Source organism: Antechinus flavipes, chromosome 4 (genome assembly GCF_016432865.1).
Source record: "Antechinus flavipes isolate AdamAnt ecotype Samford, QLD, Australia chromosome 4, AdamAnt_v2, whole genome shotgun sequence".
NCBI classification, from domain to species: Eukaryota; Metazoa; Chordata; class Mammalia; order Dasyuromorphia; family Dasyuridae; genus Antechinus; species Antechinus flavipes.
Genome location: NC_067401.1, coordinates 111,131,573 through 111,145,652, shown reverse-complemented (window position 1 = coordinate 111,145,652; position 14,080 = coordinate 111,131,573). Strand labels below are relative to the sequence as shown.

Below are 14,080 nucleotides of genomic sequence, written 5' to 3'. Positions count from 1 at the left end.
TATTCCTTAATTCTTTCTCCCTGACCCTATTAGGAATCAAGGAGAAAAAGGGGACACACACATACTTAACTATAAAAGGAAAGGAAAGTCAAAGAGGTAGAATGATTTTCTCCCTTCCCCAACAGAACTCAAAATGAGGTCACAGAAGAGTCAGTTAGGGATGAGAAGGAATTTTCAAAGCATTTAGTGTAAGTATCATCATGGGAGGTAAACTGAGTCAAGCCAAGGAAACTGGCCTGAAAAGACAGAAAAAGAAACCACCCAATACCAGTAAGTCACCTTCTCAATGACACTCTCCTCTTCTTCCTCTCCTGATACTGTCTACTAATGTCCCCTCAGCCCCTGCCCTTTTTCCTTGGGTGTTCTCTTAGCCCCTGTGTCTGGGTGCTTACACTTTTACCTACAGCATCTCTAGCTGTTTTATTGGACACATCCAAGCAAAGAAAAGTCACTAGTTGTGTACTTTAGCTGACATGCCCATGAGAAAAACGAGGGGGCATTTTAGCAAAACATTCCTTCATAGCTGTGAATCGATTCCTGAGTTGGATGCTGCCCGTTCCCTGTGCCCGGTTTGTATGGAGAAAACCAGGAGAATTTCCTGTCACTTCATTCCTACTGGGAGCTGGCACTGGAGGGCTCCTAGCTGTGGGTAAGTAGGTCACAGAACCACAGAATCCAAGAATCTGGGAGCTGGAAGTGACCTAAGTTTCCCTCTAATCCAGCACATAACAAAAGGCCTTCCTACTATAATATATGTGATAAATGATCATTCACTTCAAGGCCTCGAATGAGGGGGAAACTTACCACTTCAATCAATTCTACTTTTCACTGATTGTTAGGAAGTTCTTTCCTGACATCAAGCTTAAATTGAACACTTTGCAACTGCTACCCTTTATTTCTATTTATGCCCTCTGCCCTTCACACAGCAGCTTTTCAAATATTTAGAGACAGCTAGAGTCTCTGGGTCTTCTGTTCTCCAAATGCCTTCTGTCCATTTGTTTCTGCCTATCCTTTTATGTCATGAACTAAAGACTCTTCATCTTGGATGTCCTCTAAACATTCTGCAAGTTCTCAATTTCCTTCTTAAAACATCCCTAAACCTCTTCCTCATCCCACTAGGGATTATTTATAAGCAGAGGAGGAGGATTAAGTAAACAGCAGACAGGGCTGGTTTCCTTTGAATGTTGACCCTCTGATTCTCAGGTCTCACCCATATTTTGCTGACCCCCATAAACCTCTACGAAGAGCAGAAGATAATGTTGACGTACGGCATAGTGGGTGAGTGCAAAAAAGACAGGGTCTGGAAGGGCCCATGTCATGACAGCAGTGCCCAAAGCAGCAAATCTGCACTTAGCCATGAGTACCCTTCCTGAGTCAAAACCTCCTCTAGTGTGTGATCTGGGGCATCCAGATGTCCAAAGACAGAAGGCCGTAGGGGAGCTCCCAATCTGATAGGAGTGACAGAACACTTCTGCCTAAAACACAGTGGAACACTGGAAGAAGGGCAGAATCATGGGTGAACAAGTGATTGAACTGGATAAGTGATGGCGATGGTGGTGGTGGTAGTAGTAGTAGGGACAACATTCAAGGTTAACATTTAAGTGCTTTCACTTTACACATGTTAGCTTATTTGATCCTCAAAACGATTTTGCTAGGCTCTTGTTCAGTTGTGTCTGTCTCTTCATTTGGGATTTTCTTGGGAAAAATACTGGAGTGGTTTGCTGTTTCCCTCTCCAGCTCATTTAATAAATGAGGAAACTGAGCAAACAGGATTAAGTGACTTGCCCGAGATCATACAGCTGGTCAGATTTCTGAAGTAGGACTTGAAATCAGGTTGTTTTGTCTGAAATCCACCCCGAGACACCTCTGGGGTGGGAGAAAGAAATAATGAGGGAAAGGTTCTTAGGCAATGAGAATGGAGAACAGTTTTGTGAACAAGGGATCAGACAAGGGAAGAGAGGAGGAAGAGGTATGCCTTGGGGAAGACAGATAACAGAAATGAGTGTATGAAGTTTAGCTTCTCCTGCCTGGGATAGAGAACTTAAATTGGAGCTCCTAATGGAGTAGAATTTCATGAGAGAACTGTGTAGCCAGAAGAAGAAGCAGTCTTCCAGCATTTGGGGTGGATTCCATGTGGAGGAATTAATCAGAGCATATGGCTATACCCAGGATGGAAGTGATCCGTATGGTCAGAGAGAATGTCCATATCCATGAGTCTGTGGAATCTACTGATTATGGTCCTTTGTGCCTAGAACTGTACTCTACACTAAAGGAGGTATAGAAAACACCTCCCCTACTTCAGTGCTAGGTCAGATAAGGGAGAGCTCTTAGCTGGTTGAAATAGCCAAGGAACGAGACCAGGTGCGGGATGACTAAGCTCAGGAGGTGTCTTGTAGATGGTCCAGCAGATATTTGTCACCCTCCCCAACTCTATTCTCTTGTCTACTCTCTGGACAGGCCTGGGAGTCCTGGGCTGGGGCACTTCCTCCTATATTCGTTGTGCCAGTATTCTGCTGGTCCCCAAAATTCTGGGCAAAGAGGGAAGGCTACTGATGCTTGGCTATGTACTGGCTGCTATCTATGAAGGTGAGTGTCTCCCAGAAATTCAGATGGGACGTGCGGTCAGGCAGTGGGCAGTCACTGAGAGAGCATTCAGTGGGACAAAGATGGAATAATACTAGCGTTAGCATCCCTTATTTTTCTAAAATTTACAAAGAAAAAAATAAAATTTTACAAAACATTTCAGAAATATTATTTCATTTTATCCTTATAACAACCTGCTGTTATTACCCCCATCTTACGGATGAAGAAATTGAGGTAATCAGACAGCCAGAAATTATTGACTTGCCCAGAGTGACTTAGCTAGCATGCTTCTTGTGGATGCTCTCTACTGTATTTCCTACCTGTGTAAAGAAATCATCAGGATCATAAGATCTTAGAAATTATATTTCTATATTATGAGTCTTTGAATCCAAACCGCTCATTTCACAAGGGAGGAAAATGAGAGCAGGAGAGATTTGGCCAGGGTCACATTTCTGACAAGATTTGAAGAAATGCAAAGTATATTGTACCCCAGGGTCAAGTATCCCGGGGTGCTGAGGCAGGGATCAAGGTCAAGGCTGTAGCTAGCTGAAGTAAGAATTCTAGCCCCTCTCCCTCTGCTCCTTTCCTTTTTCAGGGCCTGTGGCCAATCTGCGGCACAACTTGAACGAAGTGGTGTTATCTCTGGGCTGTACAGTAGAACTACAGATCAACCATACTCGAATGGCCTGGAGAGTCTCCACTTCTCCTCTGAGATCTGTGTTCAAAGACCTTCTGGTCAGGGGACCAGAGGCACAGAGCTGGGAAGGGTGGGATATTGGAGGGCTGGGAGTTCTGGGAGAGAGGGCATTTGTAAGCCTAAGGGGATATAAAGTTTAGGAGATGGGGGATCTGGAGGACTTAAGATGGGGCTAAAGTTGGACAGTGATATGGTGCAATGGATAGAGGGCTGGGTCTGGTATCAAGAAGAGTGAAGCTCAAATCCACTTTCACTCTGGATTACCCTACCAGATGTGTTATCCCAAACAAATTGTCACTTAATCCTGTTTGCCTCGATTATCTCATCTATAAAATGAGCTGGAGAAGGAAATGGAAAACCACTCCCATAGATCTGCAAATATATATATACAAAGAGAGAGAGAGGCAAGTTGTATCAGTTAGACACAACTGGAAAAAAAAAAAAAACCCTCAACAACGACAGAGTTGAAATCCTGGGAATCTGGAAACCTGAGCAAATAGATCGTTAGGACTTTAGGAATAGAGGGATTTCAGAATTGGAAGGAGTTGGGAGAATAGTCTAGAAAAGATATAAGGAAATAAAGCCCTTGAAGGTAAGGACGGTTTGGTTTTCTGTCCCTAATATTTGGTAGTACAGATGGTACACAATAGTTATTTAATATGTAAGTGCTCACTGAATTGACCTAATTGATTGTTGAGGAATTGGGAGGCTGAAGCTATCTCCCAAAGTAGGAAGGGTCAGGGGAGGCTAGGAGGACTGGGAACTCTGCAGGTGGAGACTGGAAATAGAAAAAACAAGAGAGGTTTTTTTTTTTTTTTTTTTTGGGGGGGGGTGGCGGGTGATGGTAGAATTAGGGGAAAGGAATGATGGAATCCCATCAGTGGAACTTGGACTGGAACTTTCTGAGAGCTTCAGGCCTAAGATGGGGAGACTGGAGGTCAGGAGGGAGATATAAGAGCCTGGGAACTCTTAAAGGGTTGAGAGCTAGAGGAATAAGTAGCTGAGTCAGGCCCCTAGGAGTCTGGGGAAGGAGATGAAGGTTCTCTGTGTAGAGGTTAGGAGAGGGAGGTGTTTGGAGGCAAGGGGAGCAGGAGTGGGAAACTTAAACTTCTGAATATTCCCTTCAGTCTCACCTCCGTTTTCCCCACTCCCAGAGTAAAAAAGAAGAGCTGAAATTGGAGGCGCAAAATATCTCAAAGTCCTTTAAAGAACTGGATACCCAAATAAAGAGTACTGAGGGCTACGACCCAGAGGCATCCGGGGAAACAAAGAACGAGGACACTGAGGTCCGAAGAGTATTTAAAGCAATGAATCTCTTCTCCACTCAGAAGCTCTATGAAATCAAGACCAAGCTCCGTTGTCACTGTGAGTGGGGAGGCCAGAAGGCGCTCCGGTGTTGGTCTCCGATCGTACATGGAAGGAGATAATGGGCAGGTCTTCTGAGCCTTGGATGGTGACTGAGGGTCTGGGGGCATCGTCCATCCCCGGGGGGAAACTGTAGATTCAAGGGAGGAGATGAGGGTGGGGACGGGGGCCTGGGTTTATATTAGAGACCCAGACAATCTCTGAAATATGCCTTCCCTCCACCACCCCCTTCAACCCTTTCCTCCAGATATCGTGGATGCAGCCATTCGAAGATGCCATCAATGGTTCGATCGTAAGCATACCCAGTGCATGCAGACCATCAAAGTCCCACTCCTTAACCACCTCCTGTGTCTCCCCATGATGTTCAAGTTCTTGTGCAGCATCGCTAAGGGTTAGGATGTGGGGCGATCAGTGCAAAGGAGGGGGTCACTAGGGCATGGGGCCAGAAGGGTAACAGCCAGGAATGGGTTTGTGGGGCCCTTGGAAATTCTGTATATGTGTGTGGGGGGGGGTGATGATGGTGGTAGAGATGTTGAGGGTGAAAAGGGATGGGGGGCAGGTTCTCATCCGTTCCAACCTCCTCCCTAAAGCATGATTGCCAATTATATAATCCTCCCTAACTGGTCATCCAGACCCTGATATTTGCCTGATGGCTAGAAAGGAGGGCGAGAGAGCTGGGGGCAGAGAATGAGGGGAGATATGCAGCAGCAGAGCCCCAGCGTGGAAGGTAGCTCCCTGACTTATTTTTCCCACGCATTGCTTCCTCTCCTCATCAGTAATGAGTCCCTGGTGCCAGAAGCGAATCCCGGTGGAAGGCAACTTTGGCCAGACCTATGATTCACTCAACCAGTCCATGCAAGGGATGAAAGGGGAGTTCTCTGCCCAGATAAATATCAAGGTAGTTGTTGAAGAATGAAAAGAGATCAGCCTGGTGATGGGCGTGAGGGGTAATGGAGGAGGAAAAGGGAGGTAGGGTGAGTGATGTGACCTGGTGGGAATGAAACACGGAAACAGATAAACAAGATAGATAGGAGTAGGAGTGATAATAATAATAATAATAATAATAATAACCAGCCTTTATCTATGAGGCAGCTAAGTGGCAGCCTAGTGGATAAAGTATCTGGCCGGAAGTCAGGAAGGCTCATGTTCCTGAGTTCAAATCCAGCCTCCAACACTTATTAATTGTATGACTGTGGGCAAGTCACTTAACCCTGTTTGTCTCAGTTTCCTCATCTGTAAAATGACCTGAAGAGGAAATGGTGAGCTGTCAAGAAAACCCCAAATAGAGTCATGAAGAATCAGACAAAAGCATTTATCTAGTGCTTTAAGGTTTACAACACACTTTATAAATATTTACTTTAATCCTCACAAGAACCCTGGGAGGTAAATGCTGCTATCATCCCCATTTACAGATGAGGAAACTGAGAGGTGTAGTGAATCCCCAGAGTTACACAGCTGGCAAGTGTCTCAGGCCTTCCTGAGTCCAGACCCATCACATGCCCAGTTGTCTCAAGGAATAAACATTCAAAGGAATGGAGGGACCAGGGGTCATCTCAGGCTGGACCAATTTGTCTTTTACTCCTCAGCCTCTTTAAACCTCCCTTTCTATCCTAGAAAGAGAAGCAAACAGCCCTGTTGGGCATCAATGTGAGCAAGGCCCAGCTGAGGGAGGAAGTGCGGGACTATGTTGAGTATCAAATGTCCCAGCTGGATGGAGCCTTGGGGCTGCTTCGGATCCTGCTTTCCTGCACGTTCCTGTTGGTTTTCCAGGCGTGAGACAATCATCATCCATAGTATAACCATCACATGCACCAGAACCCCTCACTTGTGCATGATCTTCTCTCTTCTCCTGGTCCCTTCACACCCACAACCTCGTGGGTACAGAGGAGCAGTCCTATGACCTCAGGGAGGGAAAGGGGGAGGTACGTGCAGGCTTGTGCGTGTTGGGAGACCTGCATTAGACAATCCAAAGCCGAACAGACTGTCTCAAGGTCCCCCACCACCCTGCAGAGGGTCACAGAACCAGGAGATCTTGCAGCTGAGAGAGATCTCAGAGACCATTAAGTCTCATTCTCTCATTTTAACACAACAGAGATCAGAAACCTAGAAAGGGGAATCCATAATTTGCTATGGGTCACACAGCTCCTGAGCAACAGATCAGGAAGGGAGAACCCAGATCTTCTGAATTCTATTCTAGCAGTCATGGAATCATTTAATCATTGATCTTTAGAGCTTAAGGGGAAATTGAAATCATCTACTGACTAATCTCCTCATTTTATTGAGACTTATAAAGGCTCCTTGGCTTGTTCAAGGTCATGAATCTAAGTAGGAAACTCAGAAGTTAACTCCTGGTCTTCTAAGTCTGAATTCCAGTCCTTTTCCTACTATAGCAAACTGCCTCTACTTGATGGCATCCAATGCCTTTATTCCTTATTTTGGATGCTGGCCACTCTTCCATTTACTTTAAAAAAAAAATAATCCTTGGAATCTTCTTTTGTCTTGATTTCTGTTTCATCTATAATGTCCAAAGCCTGCTTTCATTTCCTCTTGAATGATGACTGGTCAGCAATTTTCCCTCCATTTGGACCAAAGTCCTGGGCTCTTCACCAAGGCACCACACCCACCTGGAAGCAAGCTGTTCCTGGGAGATTGCTTTGGGTTTCTCCCTCCACCCACCTCACTCCTCTCAAAGACCTTTGGAATCTCTGACCTTCAACTCTCACTGTTCCCCTCTTGGACACTACTCTTCACCCTTAAGTATTGCGGATGCTGTGTGGGGGTGTTTGGGATGTTAGTTCTTAGGGTTAGCTCCCTAACCCTAGGAATGGCTCCTTTAGAGAAAAATTTGAAACACACAGTTTTGAAAAGATGAAAAATATCTTTGCATGTATTTGGAAAAATAAAATACTATAAAAATTTAGGAAAAAAAAAGTTGGTGGTACAGGTAGAATGGTTCTATGGATATGTTTAGCTAGAATCTAGGAAGGCAAGCAATCTAGAGAAAGATCAGAGTGAGAGCATAGCTTTGGAATCCAACTGCCTTAAAGAGATAACTGAAAAAATGAGAGCAAATGAGATCCCCCAAGGAGAATGAGAGAGAAGAGAGAGAAGGGCTTCACTTTAGAAATAAAGTTAGGAAACAGCTGGGAAAAGGAAGCAAGGAAGGAGATGAGTTATTCTCTGATCTTCAGGGCCTTCTCCTACACGAACAACTATTGCCAAGACATCCGTTTTGACAACATCTACATCAGTACCTACTTCCACCAGATTGATCATAGAAGAAAGAAGCTGGTGAGCAGATATTGCCCTCCTGGTCAGGCTTAAATACGATTCGGGACCCTAGAAACCTCCAGAAATCTTTCTGTGTGCTCTGGGATGATTTCTATGTGGGTGGGGATGGGTTCAGAGGGCTAAAACGACCCCTGATGTCCCTTGGTGTTGCTCTGTAGGGCAGAAGGAGTCTCTTGCCTCTCCGAAAAGCTGAGAGGGCCACCGTCATTTTCCCCTGCAAGCTGACTATTCAGGCAACTGAGATGAAAAATGTGGTGAGGAGGGCACTGCCAGATCTAGGTACCTCCAGGCCTAGGCAGAGAAGGGGGGATCTTGTCTCTAGCTGGTAGGTACCAAAGACCCCCAAAGGGATAGGAGGGATGGAGGAGCAACTTGAAGGTTCGGGCCTTCAACCACTGGTCTCCAAGACTGAGACAGTCAAAGTCCTGGGCTCTGATCTTGGTGCTCCCCCAATTCTGGCAAGCCCTCTGGTGGTCTTCACAGCCATGTAATCTTGTAGTTTCGGGAGTTGCTGGAATCCTTGCCAGTGCTGATGCTGTTGCTGATTCTGTGTGTGTTGGACTGGGCCTTCTATACCATCTTTGACACCATCCGCAGTCACTCCTTCCTACAATACACCTTCAGCAGTAAGCCCTCTTCCCCCTCTCCCACTCCTTGGAAACTCTAGCCTGATAATCCTAGGGTGTCTTTACTGGCTCCTCACTTTTTTTTCTTTTTTTTTTTTCCATGAGGCAATTGGGGTTAAGTGACTTTCCCAGGGTCACACAACCAGGAAGTATTAAGTGTCTGAGATCACATTTGAACTCAAATCCTCCTGACTTCAGGGCTGGACCACCTAGCTGCCCCGCTCCTCACTCTTTTGACCAAGATATTGCTACTCTAAGAAACCCAGCAACCTTCTCTTGCCCTATCCCCACTTCTCTCCACCCCTCAGTGTTAAGCAGCATAGCTCCCAGCAGCACAGATAACTTTGCCCTCCTCACAGATACTCTCAAACATTGATTCTTTTCTCCCTTTACTCTAATCCTACTCCCAGGTAGTCACCATCTGGAAGTGAAGGTAGGAGGAGATACCATGTTGGCCAAGCTCCTAAGAAAAACGATTGGGGCCTTAAACACATCCTCTGACATTCTGATAGAGTCAAGCAACATAGGTGAGTGGGTAGAGGAGCACTCAGGCCAAAGTTAGCCAGGCTGGAAAGTATTGTGAGGGGTGGAATCTGAAATAACTGAGGAAACAAAGACTGGAACTTCTGAACGTATCGATTTACTCCTATTGCATACCAATTGCATAACAAATCAGGACCAAGTTCCTCAACTTTGGTACTAGACCACGAATACAGGGAGAGAGAATTTCATTGCATTAAAAACAATAAATCAAAAAGACCAATTAATTTTTAAAAATGGTTAACCAGGCCACAGAATTAGGTAATCTGATTTCTAATTGAAGGAAAAATTATGGGCTAAGTTAGGGAAAAGAGCAAACAGATGCAATTTCCTGAAACTAGAAAACAGAAGTGTACCACAACCCCCAAGTATCTGTATTCAATCAAAGGGAAACAGAACTAATTGATCAGTACAGGCCATTTTTCAGATAAGACACCTGGGTTGCTTGAGATATATAATTATAAGAAAACTCTTTGCCTCAATCTTCAGATCTAACTGAGTTTCTGATCAGCATAATCTAGATCCTTATCTAAGCATCTCTTAGCAACTGGTAGAGGTGGTCCACTTTTCTAGTCACGCAGGGCTAGGTTCAAACAATGCACAGTTTTTTCACAGTTCCCATAATTCAATAAGGTTTTTCTCACAAGATAGAAATTGGACTAGACTCATAATTGAATAGAAAGGGAGCTTAGTTAGTTCCAAATTTGAGTCACAAGATTGGAGTCAATGTGATTCACTAAATTTCCACACTTCCTTTACTATACTGAGTTTAAAGAGCAACAACCGAGTAGTTTACAGGCAAGAAAATAGGGTATCAACATGACCAGCTCCAGGATCTTGGTTCTAGTAAGTAGGGGATCAAGATCCCTCTTTCCTTCCTCAAATTGTGGTGAAGTAGGAAGAAGACTACAGAGCTGGTTGAATCCTATCTGTATTTTAGGGAAAGCCTTCTCTGTGGGGCTGAGTTTTCTCCTCTAAAAACAGTAAGGGGCCTGAACCCTATGGCCTCTGAGGTGCCTTCTAGGTCTAGGCCTACAGTTCTGTTTTTCTTCTGGGAAAGGATGTAAATACTGCTTCAAAAGCTGTCCTTTTGGCAGGGCTTTTGGAAAGACTACTTCTCCTAGGTAAACTTTTATATCCTGGACTCCTGCTCCTACAGCTTGCTTACCCAAGCCCATAGGCATGAACTCCCAAGACTACATGAAGGTCTTTTTGCCTGCTGGCCTGCTGGTGCTACTCTGCCTGACACAGGCCTACAGTTATCGACTCCAAAGGGTCATTGCAGCCTTCTACTTCCCCAAGGTGACTAGGGCCCCCAATTCTTAAGCCTGAGACCCTCACTTCCCTAGCCTGTAACAGACTTGAACCCCTTTCCTTGAAGGCCTCAAATTGTATCTCTCCAGTCCTGAGCATACCCCAAGATGGTGGGAAGCAGTATCTCTCCAGCACCCTAAGACAGAGGCTAAGGATGATCTTGGCTTCCTGAAACTGGGAGTTGTGGGGGAGACCCAAGCTACTTTCATCTCTCATGCACAGAGAGAGAAGAGGCGAATCCTATTTTTCTATAATGAGCTCCTGAAGAAAAGGCTGGTCTTCACCAAACTTCGGAGGACTGTCATCATGCAGAGGGCTCAGAGGCAGGGGAGGCCTGTGAGTGCACAACTTCCATTTTCTTCCCTCCTCCCTGGGTGGGGCTGCAAGGACCAGGATTGTATAAGAGAGGATTCTTACTGTCCATGTTTCAGCAAGCATCAGCAAATATACCACAGGATTTAGGGCTGGGAGGGACCCTTAGAAATCACCTACTCCAGTCTCACATTTTACAGGAGAGGAAAGAGGAAGTCATTTATCCATGTTCATAAAAGGAAGCAAGTATCAGAACCCAAATTTGAATCCAGGTCTTCTGATTCCCCGTGGAATACTTGTTCTGGTACATTAGCACTGAAAATTAGAGATACAAAAGAAGCCTGACAGTCCAAACTTCCTCTTTCTTCCCACACTCCCTACTGTCCCTTCTTCTAGGAGTTTGCAGTTTAATGAAAGGGAATGAGAAGGCACAGGACATATGGTAGCTTGGCAGGAAAGAATACTGGAGTCAGCAAAACCCGGGTTCAAACCCCGCTTCAGACACAATAGCTCTGTTCTTACCCTGGACAGATCACTTGAATCTCTCTCACTTCTCAGTTTCCCCATCTGTAAAATGACAACCCCCATCTCAAAAGCGTGTTAGGAGAATCAAAGGAGATAATCTATGGTAACTTTTTAGCCACTTTTATTCTCCATGTGAAAGTTGATGTGATTCAAACGACCTTTCCTCAGGACTTGTTGGCAGTTATTAGGCCCCAATTAAACTCAATCCATAAGTATTAAGTGCTGTGTTAGTGCTGAGGAAACAGTTCCTGCCCTCGAGGAGTTCACATTCTAACATGGAAAACATATGGGACTAATTAGGCACATAGCTGATAGAAGCAGAGTAGGTGGGAGGTTGTCTCAGGGGCAGCTAGGTGGCGCCATAGTGTAAAGGATGCCGGCTGAAGTCAGGAAGACTCAGCTTCCAGAATTCAAATCCGGCCTCAGACACTTAGGAGCTGTGTGATCCTGGGCAAGTCACCTAAACCTGTTTGCCTGTTCCTCATCTGTAAAATGGGCGAGAGGAGGAAATGACAACCCCCCTCCCCCCCTCCAGTATCTTTGCCAAAAAAACTGTGGGGGGGAGGGTCACAAAAAGCTGGACATGATTGAAAAAACTTCATCCCTAAAGAAGCCAGAAAAACCAAGAGATAAAAGTAGAGCATCTGAGGCATGGAGGACACAGTTCAAAGGCTTGAAGACAGGATGTGGAGTACGCCAAACAAGACTTTATATGTGATTCCTGGAGAAGTAGGGAAAAAAGAGGAACTGAAATTCGGTCAGGCCTACATTTTAGGAAATTCATTTTGGCAGCTAAGCAGAGGATGGATTAGAGTGGGGAGAGATCCAAAGCAAAGGACTAATTAGAATGCTCTTGCCACTGTCTATCCAAAAGGAGTAGATGGCCTGAACTGGAATAGTGACTTCTTGAGTGCTAAGAAGGGAATAAGCATGCATGCATACACTGTGTATGTGCATGTATTTGTGCACACAGGTGTATATTTGTGTGCTTGCATGTGTACATGTGTGCACAGAGATGTTATAAAACCAGAAATGACAAGATTTGGCTATGTGTAGAAGACATGAGTCAAGCTAAAGTTAGAATGACAAAGGCATTGCCTCCAAGCCGTGAGGACATTCATAGTTAGCTGAATATGACATGGAGACAGAGAAGGGGCAGTCAGAGAGCTAGAGACAGGAGAACCTGGAAAGAAGGGTCACAAAAACTTAGAGAAGGAAGATAAGCATGTATTAAACACACACCAGGTGCCAAACACTGTTCTTATTAGTGTGGGCATACAAAGAAAGGCCAAAAAAAAAAAATCCCTAAAGGAACTCACAATCGAATAGGGGAAACAATATGAAAATAACTACATATAAATGACATATTCAGGACAAAGTGTCAGATACCACAAAGAAGTCAAGGATGAGGATTTTATTTTGTTTTATTTTGTTTTTTTTAAATACATATTAAAACACATTTTAATACACTGAAAAATCAGAACAAAAGAGAAAAACAGAAAGAAAATTAGAAAAAAGAAGTGAACATAGCATGTGTTCTATTTAACAAAGAGATTCTTGATTCTTTTGGAGAGAGCTGGATAGATAAAACTTAAATTTTACAAAGTGATTCACAAATATCTTCCCATTTTACCCTCACAACAACCCTGAGAGTTAGGTGCTGTTAATATTCCCATGCTACAGATGAGGAAACTGAGTCTGCCTAAGGTAAGATAACTTGCTCAGGGTCATATAGAAAGTATTTGAGGCTGGATTTTAATTTGACCACTAATGAAATGTGTAAGGTGAGGACTAGAGATTAATACTAGATTTGCAAGTGTCATTGTCTCCAGGGGAAGAAAAAGGCTGAGAGACTGGAAAACATTAGCGCGTGTTCATAGCTGGAAAATGTGGGAAGTAGAATTCAAATCCAGATCTCAGTGATTCCTATCTGCCACTTCACAAGGGGGCTCTGTCCCTTTCCTATGAGAGTCAGCCATCGCAGGGCAATGAGAAGCCGCTCTTTATCTCCTTGACAGCGCCACCATCTGGTGGACTTGTGTTACCGCCGCTGCCCTCTCTTGAGGTACCTCCTGCGCAGGCGCTGCGTGGTATGCCAGGCCTCCGAGACGTCCGAGTCCTATGTCTGTCCGACCCCGGACTGCGGGGCTGTGTACTGCGCCCCGTGCTGGATAGACATGGGGAAGAAGTGCCCGGCGTGCACTCCCCGCGACGAGCTGTCCTCCTCGGCTTACAGCAACAGTTCAGACAACGCCAACTATGCGGACTGAGGGGGCATTGGGCAGGAAAAGACCAGTCGCCCTCGTGTGTCGTCCTCATTCCCCACGTGCCCGGGTCGGCCCTGCCCTGCCTTCTCTCCCAAACCCCTCTCAATAAAACTGCCTAATTGCAAAGCGGGTCTGGTCAAACCGAGAACAGGGGAAGGGCTCCCAAAGGCGCCGCCTAACCGGTCCCGATCCCTTGGGGCTCTCTGGCTAACCCCGCCCGCGCTGGAGCGGGCTGGGCCGGGTTGGGGAGCCACCGTGGTGATAGGGGGACGCTGTGGGAAGCTCAGTCACACGGGATTAGGGACACCTGGGCCGGGCGAAAGGAGCGGTTACCTCCTGAGCCGGTCTGACCGGGAAGCAACTCTGGGTCACGCCCCCGGGATCGCCCACTGCGGGGGTTGGCCGAGAAGCCGGGGCCTGCAATCTGGCATAGGAGGTGGGGCTAAGGCGGGATCTGGGCCTAGGGGCGGGGTCTCAGCTAGGGGCGGGGGCCTTAGCGGGAGTCAGAGCTGGGAGCCTGGCTCCAGGGGGCGGAACCTAATTTGGGGGCGGGGTCTCAG

At 45.8% G+C, this 14,080-nt stretch overlaps 1 protein-coding gene across 1 annotated transcript; it reads left to right on the top strand.

Annotated features, from left to right (window-relative positions):
- Positions 1-18: 18 nt before the first annotated feature.
- DCST1 (DC-STAMP domain containing 1) lies at positions 19-13,646 on the top strand. Its single transcript, XM_051993899.1, has 16 exons — positions 19-270; positions 524-649; positions 1,204-1,278; positions 2,458-2,586; positions 3,179-3,318; positions 4,435-4,645; positions 4,893-5,036; positions 5,422-5,543; positions 6,260-6,417; positions 7,837-7,936; positions 8,095-8,190; positions 8,436-8,562; positions 8,973-9,089; positions 10,262-10,404; positions 10,639-10,752; positions 13,272-13,646. The coding sequence occupies exons 1-16, from the start codon at positions 201-203 to the stop codon at positions 13,521-13,523; spliced, it is 2,124 nt and encodes a 707-aa protein (XP_051849859.1). The 5' UTR covers positions 19-200; the 3' UTR covers positions 13,524-13,646.
- The last annotated feature ends 434 nt before the right edge of the window (positions 13,647-14,080 follow it).